This window comes from Zootoca vivipara, chromosome 3, assembly GCF_965207765.1.
Source record: "Zootoca vivipara chromosome 3, rZooViv2.hap1.1, whole genome shotgun sequence".
Lineage (NCBI taxonomy): Eukaryota > Metazoa > Chordata > Lepidosauria > Squamata > Lacertidae > Zootoca > Zootoca vivipara.
This window is the reverse complement of record NC_142586.1, coordinates 1,754,447-1,768,628: the sequence shown is the minus strand read 5'-3', so window position 1 is coordinate 1,768,628 and position 14,182 is coordinate 1,754,447. Positions and strand designations below refer to the sequence as shown.

At 44.6% G+C, this 14,182-nt stretch overlaps 1 protein-coding gene across 1 annotated transcript; it reads right to left on the bottom strand.

Annotated features, from left to right (window-relative positions):
- Window positions 1–1,747: 1,747 nt before the first annotated feature.
- On the bottom strand, window positions 1,748–11,163 carry LOC132591866 (cysteine-rich venom protein pseudechetoxin-like). Its single transcript, XM_088665460.1, has 7 exons — window positions 11,011–11,163; window positions 10,015–10,119; window positions 8,042–8,129; window positions 6,036–6,205; window positions 4,521–4,615; window positions 3,059–3,147; window positions 1,748–1,938 (listed from the first exon to the last, which is right to left on the bottom strand). The coding sequence occupies exons 1-7, from the start codon at window positions 11,068–11,070 to the stop codon at window positions 1,814–1,816; spliced, it is 732 nt and encodes a 243-aa protein (XP_088521586.1). The 5' UTR covers window positions 11,071–11,163; the 3' UTR covers window positions 1,748–1,813.
- Window positions 11,164–14,182: the final 3,019 nt, after the last annotated feature.

The window sequence follows — 14,182 nt, the reverse complement described above, 5'->3', positions numbered from 1 at the left end:
GTATTAACATTGTATTCTTGTATTCTTTTATTCCCAGCTTTATCCCCTTAATGTTTTCCGTATTCCTTATCTTTTGGAGTGGTACTTCCAGTGAGCTTATATAAAAAAGGCAATAATGGGCACCCCTGTCTTGTACCCTTTGTGATGCAGAGATCATCCGTTAATTCATTATTAATTATGAGTTTCGCCTTCTGTTCTTTGTATATTGCATCAATACATCTCAATATAAGGTAAAGGTAAAGGGACCCCTGACCATTAGGTCCAGTCGTGACCGACTCTGGGGTTGCGCGCTCATCTCGCATTATTGGCCGAGGGAGCCGGCGTATAGTTTCCAGGTCATGTGGCCAGCATGACAAAGCCACTTCTGGCAAACCAGAGCAGCACATGGAAACGCCGTTTACCTTCCCGCTGTAGCGGTTCCTATTTATCTACTTGCACTTTGACGTGCTTTCGAACCGCTAGGTTGGCAGGAGCTGGGACCAAGCAACGGAAGCTCACCCCGTCACAGGGTTTCGAACCGCCGACCTTCTGATCAGCAAGCCCTAGGCTCAGTGGTTTAACCCACAGATTTGGTCCTAAACCCATTGCTGCTAAGTTCTTTTTCATGAAAACCCATGAAACATTGTCAAATGCTTTCTCAGTGTCTATGAAAATTAATGCAGCCTGTTTATTTATTTTGTTTTCTAAATTTTCAATTATATTTATTATGTTCTGCATATTGTCCTTTAGTTGACGCCCTGGCAGAAACCCTGCCTGGCCCAGAGGCTTAAAAAACACATGATTACCCAAATACATTTAAGCCAGGCAGGGTTTCTGCCAGGGCGTCAACTAAAGCAGGGATAGGTGCAGGGTGAGCAGCAGGTATTGGCACAGGGTGGGCAATACTTCTCCTCTTTCCCACCCCCCAAACCAGTGTGTGATCTCCCCTCAAACCAGCTGGGCTGGGGATCTCTGGGCAACGCTTCTCCTCGCTGTTTGCGGGGGAAGAGAGGAGAAGAAACATTGCCCAGAGGGGAGAAATTGAAAGAGTCCCCCAAACAGTGCATGATCATTCAATCTCTCCCTGGTTTCCCCAGCGGCGGCAGCAGGATTCTTCACTTGCAGCTGCAGCAGTAGCAGAGGGATCCTGCAGCCTCCATACAGCGCTCGAGCGGTGCCATACAGCACACATGCATGCGCCCCTGGGTGGTTTGCCGACGGCGCCGCTTGAGTCGTAGGGACGGCGGCAGAGGGTGCAGCCATGAGCAGAGGATCCTCCACACACAGCTGGGGCTGTGTGATGGTGGCGGGGCTAGCCCCCCATGGGGTGCCTTCTTGTCACCCCTCAAAGATGGCACCTGGGGTGCTCCGCTCCCCCTGCCCTCCACTTCCTCCACCACTGCCTCTGGTTTGGGTCTGAGCTCGAAGTCAGGAGACCTGGCATGCCTTGTGAAAATTGCCATCTTGGACCTGACGTTCTTGAATTCTTGTTTTGCAGCACTCAACCTTTGCTATGGAGAAAGGTTGGCCACCTGTTGATGGGGCAGGGCATTGGGGGAGGGGATTTTGTCTTCCCCAGAGCACTGTTATTCTTGGTATGGATGTTACATTTATTGATAATGTTGTCTTTAGTTTCTGGCATATGCTGCAGGCATTGGGCTCTCTGCTTCTCAATGGGGACTCTCCTGAGGAGGTATTTGGGTGTTGCTTCTGGACCCAAACCAGCTTTGGCCCTGTCAGTGATCATCAAAAATGAACAGTAGTCTAATTCAGCAAAGTATATTATTATTTTAATACAAATAGATGGTTGGTATAAGTAAGAAATTCAGGAGCCTTATATTATTTCTGTGGGACATTTGCAAGAAGCCTGACAGTCTTTCATTACATAATGTTTGCATCCCACTTGATCCTTTAAGCTCGCACAGTTGCTATAACGATTTTTTTCCTTGCATGGATTGGCTAAAAATGAGAGAGGGAGAGAGAGAGATTATTACATTTGTAGATGCATCATTAAAATCATACGAGCCAGCCCTAAGTCACTAGGCCAGTTCACATAATTGCTAAGAGTTCCCATGCAGAGAACTGGGAACAGACCCTCCAAGTGTCCCTATTTTCCAGGGAGATTATTGATTTAGAGAAGCCGTCCCAGTTTCTGAATTGATCCCAGAATGTCCCCCTTTCCTTAGGATGTCCCTATTTTCATTGGAGAAATGTTGGAGGGTATGGAGTTATCCAACTGACGAGCCATCTGAAGGCAATCCCATATAGGGAAGGTTTATTAATGCTTTATTATGTTTTTATATATGTTGGAAGCTGCCCAGACTGACTGGGGCAATCCAGTAAGATGTGTGGGGTATAAATAGTAAAACTATCATTATGGAATGGGATGTCCCTATTTTCATCGGAGAAATGTTGGAGGGTATATGGAAGCACACAAGGTTGCCAGAAGGTTCACAAGCAATCAGGAAGCATGTTGACTATATGATACAGTGCCTCCACTTGCAAAGCGGGCCTACAGCTGCTGCAGTTTACACCATTGCAGCAACTTGAAAAGAGGAGCATATCAGTGGCTCATAATATCTCAGCCTGACCCCCTGCACACTCTGCAGTATATGCACTGTTGTATGTATTCGTTTACTTTGCAGTTACTTCAGAAAACCTGGTGTGTATATATAGAATCATCGAATTTAAAGTTGGAAGGGACCCTTATATGCATGTAATATGCACCGAACATTAAATGCATAATAATGCAAGAATTTTTCACCAGTTGAGCAGGATTGCTCAAAAATCCCATCTGTGTGTGAAATGCTTGTTTTCAAATTTGTGCATCAGAGAGAAACTAACATTGGCTGTGGGTCATCATTGCTGGTACCCATGGTAGCAAATGTATGCTTGCCCTTTGTAATGTCCTGTGCAATTTATGCGCGTTTTGTATTATGTGCAAAGTGGCCCTCTCATAGCCAAGGTCAACTTGGTCTACCAGATGGAACTGGATATTTACTGGGATCCATTTTTATTGAGTGCCCTTTCGACTCTACAAAAAGGCATTATGGTAATATTTGAAGTTATTTCTACTCACTGCATAATCCATTGTCGCATGAGCCAGGGCAGTCCGCACAAGGTGGTCCAGCCTTATATGGGGTTTTAAGTGATCCTTTCATGTTCCCTCTGAATGATAATAAGATAAACAAGATGATGTAAACAAACAGGAATACATTTGTGTTTCTGTTCTCAATAAGAAAAGTATTTATGCATGTTTTTTTAATAAAATTGCTTTAGTCTACTATTATATTAACATTTTGTGAGTTGTAAATTATTGTTCTTAATTTTTCCTTAATTTTATTGTTTAAATTGCTCCGATGTTTTTTGACAATCAAACAGGCCAGAATCCTTCCTACTGGGGACACTAGACAGCAAAATTCTGAAGGAAACCTCAATGCACAGAAATGGAAGGAGGAGGGAACACCCTCAAAGGAAGAATGGTTGATGAAAATCTGGGAATACGCAGAGATGGCAAAACTGACAGCACTGATAAGAGACACAGATTTCGAATCCTTAAAGAAGACTGGAAACCCTTTCTAGTCTATTTAAAAAGTTATTCCCCATATGCGAAGACCACAGTGGAGTTTGAAGCGTAAGAAAATAGCTGAATATATTAAGAAACATGTTAAAGAGGATGAAATTGCATAAGATGGAACCTTAAAATGCAATTGTATATAATTTGGGTTACAAAGATCTATGTTGGGTGAACGGGAAGTCACTAGTTTTGTGACTTCTCTGCCTATTCTCCTGAGGAATATGACTGCTCCTATGAACGAGGGAAAAATTGGGCTGAATGAAATAAGTGTAGAAATATCGACACTAGTTGTGGGTGGCAAATGGCGGTTTTCTGCCAAATATTATCTGGGGTGGCACTGGATTTCTCCAGGATTTTAGAGCTGGCATAAGGAACTCGATATGGTTAAAAACACAGAGATCAAACCTGATACCTTGACATTATCAGCACCACACTCAAGTAACTCAGCTGTCCAGGGAACTCGGCATGTTCCCTGTGGAAAGGGCTTCTCAACAGGTGACAATCAGCTGATGGAAAGGTACTTTGTGGGCTCTGCATTTAAAAGTGGTCACCTGATGTAACTGTGCTGTTAGGTAACTGACAGGAGGGCTGCCAGACCCATCATATGAGGTCTGACTGGATCCACCCAGATGGTGAAGTTGGGGAGTCTTTCCTGGGTTTTTTTGACTTTGTCATTAAAAAATAAATAAATCAACGGCTGCTTCCTGATTTTTCTGGCAAATGGCCCAAAGGTAATTTTCTGGTTGGTTGGCAGCCATTGAAATGCAGAGTTAATACATTACTAGGGTTCTGCCCAAGTGTCCTGTGGCTCTTATGAGGGTTCGTTGATTCAGGGTCCCCCCCCCATAATATAAAAAAGGAAAACGGATACGAAACGTAAGTCCCTTGGAGATTATGGGTAAGAAACGACTAACAAGCTTAATTAACAAACAAACAAACAAACAAACAGATAAATAATACATACGCAGGACAGTACTGGCAAACGTAGAGGTATTTCCAGCGGCTTTGAGGACAATGGGCATCATAACAACCAATTAGGTAAGACTTGTACCAAACCATCTGTAAGTATAAAAACATCCACACAAGAAAAGGTATCAGAATCTCATAGAATCATAGAGTTGGAAGAGACCACAAGGGCCATCCAGTCCAACCCCCTGCCAAGCAGGAAACACCATCAAAACATTCCTGACAGATGGCTGTCAAGCCTCCGCTTAAAGACCTCCAAAGAAGGAGACTCCACCACACTCCTTGGCAGCAAATTCCACTGTTGAACAGCTCTTACTGCCAGGAAGTTCTTCCTAATGTTTAGGTGGAATCTTCTTTCTTGCAGTTTGAATCCATTGCTCCATGTCCGATTCTCTGGAGCAGCAAAAAACAACCTTTCTCCCTCCTCTATATGACATCCTTTAATATATTTGAACATGGCTATCATATCACCCCTTAACCTTCTCTTCTCCAGGCTAAACATACCCAGCTCCCTAAGCCATTCCTCATAAGGCATTGTTTCCAGGCCTTTGACCATTTTGGTTGCCCTCCTCTGGACACGTTCCAGCTTGTCAGTATCCTTCTTGAACTGTGGTACCCAGAACTGGACACAGTACTCCAGGTGAGGTCTGACCAGAGTGGTACTATCACTTCCCTTGATCTAGATCAGGCATCCCCAAACTTTGGCCCTCCAGATGTTTTGGACTACAATTCCCACCATCTCTGACCACTGGTCCTGTTAGCTAGGGATCATGGGAGTTGTAGGCCAAAACATCTGGAGGGCCGCAGTTTGGGGATGCCTGATCTAGATGCTATACTCCTATTGATGCAGTCCAGAATTGTAATGGCTTTTTTAGCTGCTGCATCACACTGTTGACTCATGTCAAGTATGTGGTCTACCAAGACTCCTAGATCCTTGTCACATGTACTGTTCTCAAGCCAGGTGTCACCCATCCTGTATTTGTGCCTTTCATCCCCCCCCCAAGTGTAGTACTTTACATTTCTCCCTGTTAAAATTCATCTTGTTTGCTTTGGCCCAGTTGTCCAATCTGTTAAGGTCATTTTGAAGTGTGATCCTGCCCTCTGGGGTATTAGCCACCCCTCCCAATTTGGTGTCATATTGAGCCAGGAAAACATACATTTAACAACAGCCAAAATATCATCACTTTGTGTTGTGTCTAATTGAAGCACACTCATTTTTCCCCTCAGGGAAAGGAAGTTTGGAAGAAGCTGTGAATGAGAATGGCAACTGAAGAAACCACAGAAACAAAGGCACAGCAGAGAGAAGGACAATCCATTATCTGAACTTCCTGTGTGAAAAATATCAAAAAGAACTGGATGAAACTCGAGGGACACAACCACCTCTTCTCGGTTTCCTTTCTTCCTTTTGTGATGTCCAAGGCAGCAGCAAGCCAAGATGTGAGTGGACTATCAGGCATGGATTGACTAGCTGAACCATGCACTTGACAAAGATACAAAACAGTGTTTGAGTTACCTGAGTGAAATGGCCAATTGGGGCCCCTTTACGGATTACTCCAACATTGTACTTGAAATCTTTCACCTCGTTGTACCAAACTTGAATCAGGTTATTCCATGGAATAGGGTCAGTTGAAGCGAATAGATTTTCACCACACAAGACGCCATCTAGAAGTGGAGACGGGAAGCATTAACAAAAACCCATGATTACTGATTCAGGAAATTCTGTAAACAAGAGGAGTCATTTAGTGCTTTGAACTGACATGTTGCAACAGGTAAAGCTTGTTTATTCCAAGCAGAATTTGTCCCCCCCCCTCACAAATCTGTCTGGTAAGCTAGTTGGTTAAAGCTACTTACATTTGAATGCAAAAGAATTATTCTAAAGCAAAAGGAACACCTGTTTTGTTGTTAGCACATGTTTGCACATGTTTGCCTGTAAAAGGTACTCGCTCTCTGGGGTTTTTGGAATTACTACAGTGGTGTGTGGTGAGTGGACTAGGCAAGTCCCCATACGGGATCAAGAGCCCTTCTGTCCCCTTTCCAAAGCCCACTGGCTCTGGGAAGGAAGCAGAAGGGCTCCAGCATCTTGTCAGAGGCCTGGCGCCTCCTTCTCAAAGCCCAGGAAGCTTCTGCCCAGATTATGGATGGAGGCGCAATGCTCACGTGTGTGACATTGTGGTGTTGTAATGTCACACATGCAAGAGCACCCCAATTGCCCTTGCAAGCTGTCACCTCTTACCTTAACTTCCCCTGTGAAAAATTTCACTGCTTGCCACTGAATTCCTGTATTGATCTCTATATTTATCTCTGTATCCATCTCCCTCTATTACTGTGATTAACAAGGCAGAGATAGTAAAGTTTGAAAGCAAAATGTTTCAGGTTTCACCTTCTTTAGAACACTTGAGGGAGGAGAAAGCTGCAATGTTCTGCCATAAAACCGTTATGTCTCTCATTTGTAATCTTTATATAAAAAATGTAGGCATTGCGTGCGTGGAGGTCACAGCCTTTCTTCGTAACCGCTGAACTGTAATGTAACAAATTTGGCTACGACATTACATGCCTATCAGTGAGGGATCTGGAATACTCCCCCCCCCCAAGCAAACCTTTCATACCTAAAATAATGATTAAACACAAAAAAGTGGCACCCAAATTAGAGGTCACCAGCAGAAGCTCTGAAGACTCCAGCAGCATCCAATAGAAAGGCAGATCGCCCACTGCTGCTTCCAAAGCCGCGCCACCAGATGACATCACAAATTCCACAGCAACCAACTGAAAACAGGCCTTTTGCAGCAACAAGGCCCAACCAACTGAAAACAAGGCCCAACATTGCCAAGTGGAGGTAGGGGCCTGCCTGGGGTGGGGGGTGGGTGGAGGGCCCAAATAGGGGGCAGGGATAGGTAATGGGTCAGAACAGGGTGGGGGGAGACACAGGGATTGAACCTGCCCTCTCTACAGTATCTCGCCTCGGCTTTGCAGACTAGGTTGAGTGGATTTAGGGGTCTGCCTGGGGGGGGGATGGGGGGCCGAATAGGCCGCAGCATAGAATCAACTGAATATGGGCCTTTTACAGGCAAAATGAACGGGTCACAGGGATAACCCGGGGGGGGGGTGTTGGACGGAGGAGAGGAGGGAAATCACAGGGATAAGCTGGGGTGGGGGGAAGAGGTCATGGATCAGGACAGCGTTGGGGGATTCACGGGGATGAGGGAGGGGGATCAGGGGGGAATCACAGGGATAAGCCTGTGCTTAAAAAATTGTATGTATCACAGGTGGACACAGTTTGTGTCAAGGCAAAGCTTAGCTGGTTTGAATGGAATGTGGAATTCTGACTTCAGATGTTAGGAAGAATTGGAACATTCCTCTCCATTATGCCTCTTTCTGTGGGATTCCTCAAGTATTTTTAATATTATGCTCAGAATGACAATTGCGGAGTCAGTGCAATAATTGTGAATTTATATTAGATGTGGGTTAGATTTTAGATCACCCTTAATTTTTTGTACAATGCTTACTGACTGCCCTACTTACCGGCAAATCTTTTGTCGTTTGGGCTGTGAGCAAATTCACAATTGTTTGCCCAGCGTTTTGCATTCGCTTCAGCAGCCGAGCTCCATCCCTAAATGAAAAGAAAAGTAGTAAATGTGAGAATGGGCACATTCTCTAAAACTGGAGAACATAATGTACCTCTGATTTCTTAAAAATTTCTTGTGTTCTGTTCTAGAGTCAATCTCCAACCTCAATCCCTGGATGATCTTAAGCATTGTTTAGCATTACATCTGCTTGACTCATGCCATCCATGCTTAACAATAGTCACCAGCTTTCAACCCCTGGTTAAGACGGTGAGTTAGGTGGTCTCAGCTACTCATTGGAATGTGCACACATTACCATTTACTTGGGTTCCAGTGCACCCCAACCACTGGGCTTTGAATCTATGTATGCACAATGTTATTCATATTCCAAAGGTATGCTGCCATTTCTTGCACCTTGGTGTCCCCCCCCCCCAGTCAAATTTGGCCTGACGCAATCATTGTAGCCTTGTCCCACTTCTAGTGAAGCCCTGGTGTATACATTAGAGACATGGATGTTTCCTTATTTGGTTGTTTTTATATTTTAGTTTATTGTTTTTAATTGGATTGTGGTTATGATTTGATGGATATGTTAAGTGGCTGTTTTCAATGGAAAATCAATAAAAATGATTTTTTTAAAAAACAAAAAAAACTTCAGCATGCCATTGCTGCCCCCCCCCCCCGCTGCCTTAACTTGGCTGGTTGGGGTCTCTCTCCGTCACCCACAGAAGGTAGTGATAGCCACCAACTTGGATGGCTTCCAAAGAAGATTAGACAATGGATGTCTCCTAGTCCCAATGGCTATGCTTTGTCTTTCCAGTTGGAAGCCCAGGAAGGGAGAGCGCTTTTGTGCTCAATTCCTGTTTGCTGGTTTCCCACAGGCAACTGTGAGAAACAGATACTGTACTAAATGGTCCATTGGCCTGATCCAGCAGGCTCTTCTGATGTTCTCATGTCCGACTTGCTAAAATGGATTTTAAACCACTGCATTCAACCTCAATGTTTTCACTCCAGCTTCTGTCGGGAGTAAACCCCATTATATCTGGAAGATGCATAGGATCATCGATGCAGATGACAGCCACACAAAGGGGTTTTTTGGGGGGTGGGGTGGGGTGGCAGAGTCACATGCTTCAGGCAAATGCATCATTGCCCCCTCTCTGCACAGTGGTGTGGACCTTCTGTGGCATATGAGCTTCCCTGGCTGTTGGTGGATAATGCCCAAGTGTGACAAATCAGCTCAGTCTGTGTCAGGTGCCTCATTAATAGATATATATCACTTCACCATCCTCAGCTCGTCTGTCCTTCACAGGAAAGCAGCATATTAATAAGCATCTTGGCTGTCTAATAGAGCCCTGACTGACTCCAGCCAAAAAAGCTGAGGTTGCTGATGAGACCAGAGACCATCTTTGCCATAAGTCCTTCAAGACCTGCTTCTCAGGATGCCTGCAGACTCTTGGGGGGGGGTATCGTTCAGGGTTTCTTTTGTTTGTGTCAAGATTAAATTCTGGAGATGCTTAGTTTTGCTGTTTTGGTATCTTTATTCTTAGATCTCATTAGGACTTATGTGGGGAATATTTAATTTTGTTGTATATGTCGGGATGTGTTTTATTCTTGGTTTATGACAAATTTTGTTATAGTTATCTGATTATGTATATTGCATTGGGCGTGGCTTGAATGATGGAATAGTGACATATGCATAAACGATGATATGCAAATATGTGCCCACTTTTTGTCCTCTTTTATCTTTTTTAAAACGATGTGTAAGTGGCAATCCTTGGTGAAATGTCAAGCTGTTGTTGAATCTAGTCTTATCCTTGATGATTACTATGAGAGGGTGAAGAACCAAGGTTTTCTGCCTGCAAGGAGATGTAGTATCCCTGGAAAGCCTTTGCCAAGGCCTCTGACCTACATGAATCCGGCCTCTTTCTTGCTTACCATCTTCAGCATGTTGCTTGCACTTGGCTGCACTCCTCTCCGCAGCGCATTGTGCTTGTCAACAATCTGCTTTCGCTCTGCTGGTCCAATTCCTACTGCATGTGCCTGAAGTAAGAGAACGAGAAATATTCCTCTTGTCTTTGTTTGTAGGATTAGTTTTCATTATGCTAATATAATTTGACCATTGTTTCTCTAAGAATCATGAAAAAGTGCTTTGTAGGCCCCATTTGCCTCTGTCAGGCTCCTCTGACGAAATGAAATCTGAGTTGTAAACTGTTGGGTAACACAGTGCCACCCAACACTCTTTGGTGTATTCTGGATCAGTGGTGCCGGCTGGTGCCTGCAACTGTGGGTGCCTGAGGCTGTGCGCTGTCATCATGCCCCCCGATGTGCGCACTCTATGTCATCACCCCCCCATGCTGACATCACTCATACACCTAATAGGGGCACAATGACGTAGAGCACACATACCAGGGATAGGATGACATAGTGCGCATGCCCCCTGGGGTATGCATGCGCAACCGAGCCTGGCCCCCTCATTTAAAATGTTGTGGGAGCCATGGCACTCAGGGCCCTGGGCACCTGGCACCTATGCACGCAACCCCAGAGTCGGTCACGACTGGACCTAATGGTCAGGGGTCCCTTTACCTTTACCTTTACAGTTACTGAAATAAAAGAGACTTGCCATTACTTTTAGCGGGATAGGAAACCGCAACATCCTTAAAGATTCGAGATTTAATCAAGTTTTTTATTTTTTTGTTTTTTTTAAAAGAATACAATTACATTTGTTTGTACTTCCCCTTAAGTATGATATTTTTCAAGTCCATTGTGTTCCTGGATGAAGCAGGAAAACACATTTTGGCTGATTAAAGAGAATATTTAGGTTAACCCAATCCAATCTTAGATTTGAAAACAACCCAGCCAAATTTAGTAACACTTTTTTTGTCCCACTGATTTAAAGGGGAGAGAGTTAGGCATGGACGGTAAGAAACTTACTTTTGAAGTAGGTTGTTGTAACACAGCAGCAAAACTCAGCAACACAATGAGAATGATCATCTCTGAAAACAAAATAACACCAGGGGTTTTACCTTACATTTGCTGTTTGTATATAGAATGTACTTATTGAAACATGGCACCACTCTTCTGAGTGGGGGTTTAGATTCCAAACTGCTCATGTGGCAGCAGCCGAGAAGTGGATTTCTGCTGGGCAGGTGGTGGATCAGGATCTGCTGGAAGATCTCTGGATGGTTTGCAGGAGACGGGTGAGGGTTTTGGACTCCTGGTTGTTTAACAGGGGCAATTTATTGCTAAGGATTAGTACCCCACCCTCCCAATGTAAGTACAATGTTTAATATAGCTTACAGCACACTAATCCCCCACAAAGAAAAACATCAGGCTCTTAGAAGGAATAACTGACCTGTAGTAAATCAGATGTACACCTGCATGTACGCAAGCTGTCCTCCCACTGTATATGACCCATAGGTGCTTGCAGCCGATGAATGACCTGTTAGAATTTCATGGATGTACCTGGCTATGGAGGCTGCCTGTAGGGTGGAAGCGCTAAGCCATATTCCTTCAATTTCCCTTCACAGTTGCAAAGTGGACTGCTCTACAGCAATGGTAAATTCACTTAGGTCACTTTGATGACACTAGCACAGTTCTTAGTGTATATCCAGAGAGTCCTTGTCTTTGAGGGTGTGAAATTCTCACCCTCCCTTCCCCATTCTTTTCCCCACTTGGCTGATCGGCTGGTGCCATTTGGGTTTCGCCTGCCGCGTAGCAAATCGTCACAACTTGTAAGGTGGATAGGCTCTGGTTCAGGTGATAGGGGTGGCAGAGCGGTCTGGCCATCCCTATGCAATGGGTATTCTATTAAAGGAATCCTGGGACTCTTGGTTGGTCAACCCTGAGAGGGGTTGTGCCCTGAGCCTGAGTCCAGGGGGGCATTTGGCTTGACCCCGCCTTCCATTTTGCTGGGTGTTCACCCAAGGCTGACCTACGGTGTGCCCTGGGTCAGCGCTGCCTGCAAGGGTGCAGGGCGCTAGTTGAACCAGAGGCTATGCAACCACTCACTTGATTGTAATCAATAAAGTTGTGGCCTAAATTCTGCCAAAAAAACAAACCTAAAATTTGAGTTTTGTCTGAATTTATTTGGGGAAGGTTAAAGGGTCTACACATGCAACAAAAAGCTCAGCAATTTTGGGGTTTCCTGGTTTTACTTTTTGAAATATGGCAACCCAAGTTGCAAATGACCTTCATATGGCAGGCTACATGATATAGCAGGCTATGGGATAAACTGGCTACCCCCATCCCCCCAAATTACCTTCTCATTTCCAGTGAGACTTGAATAACCTTCTTTGTAGATTTAAGGAGGTTCTGGGTGTCCCTGGATGATGTTATGCTTATATACCTCTCCTGTTTCCTGCTTTGCAGAATGACTCAATGTCCAACAGTAAATCAGACAATTTTGATCAGGGAAAACTTTGGATTTCTCTTCTGTTGTTTTAAAAAAGATTTATTTCCTGGATTTTATTAACCATCTTCTATGCAACAACAAAGCATCTCTTACCGTATTAATGAGCTCTTTCATACCAGCCAACTTCTTATGAAGGATTGATATCTGTGCTTGTTCTTTATGCTATGGCAAGGGTCGGCAAGGTTTACCTCGCCTGGGCTGGTTCACTTCAGCGAAGATCCCTCCTTGGGCCGGATGGCGTGTGAGCGCATGTGCACACGATTTTCGTTGCCTGCGCAGATGCAATTTTCGGCGCCACAGAAACAAGTCCCCGTGCCGTGCCGGTTTAGTGCATTGTGGGGGGGCTAGCCGAGTGGGTGGCTCAGTTCGGGGACAGCTCGTGGGCCTGTGGCCCATGGGACTTAGGTTGCTGACCCCTGTCCTATGGCATTTACTTAGAAGTAAGTCCCATTGCCTCCAAAAGCAGAATGTGTTTGCAGCTGCAGCCTAAGACGCTAAACCAACTGCAAACCATCATGAATGGTTGAGGCACTGAATCATTACAGATTGCACGGATTGCAGTATGCGAACACAAGCTGTTTAGAAAACACAATGTATCAACACGCCAATTCAAACCTTTATTGCGTTAGCATACAACCATAGCAAAATAAAACACCACAAAATGCCAGAGACAAGGAACAAAACATAATTCAAGGCGATATTGCTGGTGTAATAACATTTAAATTACCCTAAGACAATAATGCAAAGATTTAGGTGCCAGCACCAAAAATCTAATATGCGGATATATGTAAAGCATAAAATAGCCCAAAATAGGCTCAGCGCATTCAGCTAAAAATGAAATAGAGAGAATTAAAACAGGTCCAGGTCTAGGACACACTACCCTGTCAGGGTAGCCCTGAGTTTCAGAGCCTGCACTATGAAGATTGCCACCCCACGTGAAATTAGGGGATTTGCGTCCGCAAGAAGCAATTTCAAACAGTCTTCCTTAGATGTAATGGTGGACGGGATCAAGAGGAGCTTAGATCTTATTGGCTCATAAATGGGGCAGTAGAAAAAGAAATGTAGGAAGTCCTCTATTTCATTCATTGTGCATAGCTGAGTAATACGTCATAGCTGAGTAATAGGGGTCTTAGAGTAAATCCCCTGCAGGAAGGCCGTGGGTATAGAATAGAATCGGGCCATAGTAAACGCTCTTCTCAAATTGGGCTCCGTCAGGTCTATCAAGTAGTTGGCAAGTGATCTTACCACTTTCACTTTAGGAAGCCATGTAGAGAGGCGGGCTGAGGTGGACCATGCCCGGTCCATGGCCTCGTCCCTTGTAAGAATCCAGGCCCGGATTTTATGTTGGTCCCAGGATGACAGCGTGTCGAATACTGGGAGGGAGTAGCGTGTAATAATAGTCTCCATGGCCTTAGAGCATTTGTTGCTATGGGAACAAGTTAAAAAGGCTTGCCTGGCTAATAGGGAACCTGGGGCAGTTATTAATTTACAATAAAAACAAATAATTCTAATGTGGGCTCTCGCAACAATGGAGGGGAGGCCCAGTTCTGTTCTTAACTGTGCAGCAACCGAGCCCTTGGGGAGACCCAGTATCTTTCGTGCAAATGAGTTTTGTAGAATCTCCAGCCATTGTAGTATTTTTAAATTCCACCCCCAAATTCCAACCCCATACAGTAACATTGGGAGGACTTT

Coding starts and splice junctions, on each gene's coding strand:
- LOC132591866 (XM_088665460.1), bottom strand. CDS start 11,070: ATGATCATTCTCATTGTGTTGCTGAGTTTTGCTGCTGTGTTACAACAA. Junction 6,206..8,041: donor AAACGACAAAAGATTTGCCG/GTAAGTAGGGCA, acceptor GTTTTTGTTAAT/GCTTCCCGTCTCCACTTCTA. Junction 3,148..4,520: donor GTTTGCCAGTACTGTCCTGC/GTATGTATTATT, acceptor ATTATCATTCAG/AGGGAACATGAAAGGATCAC.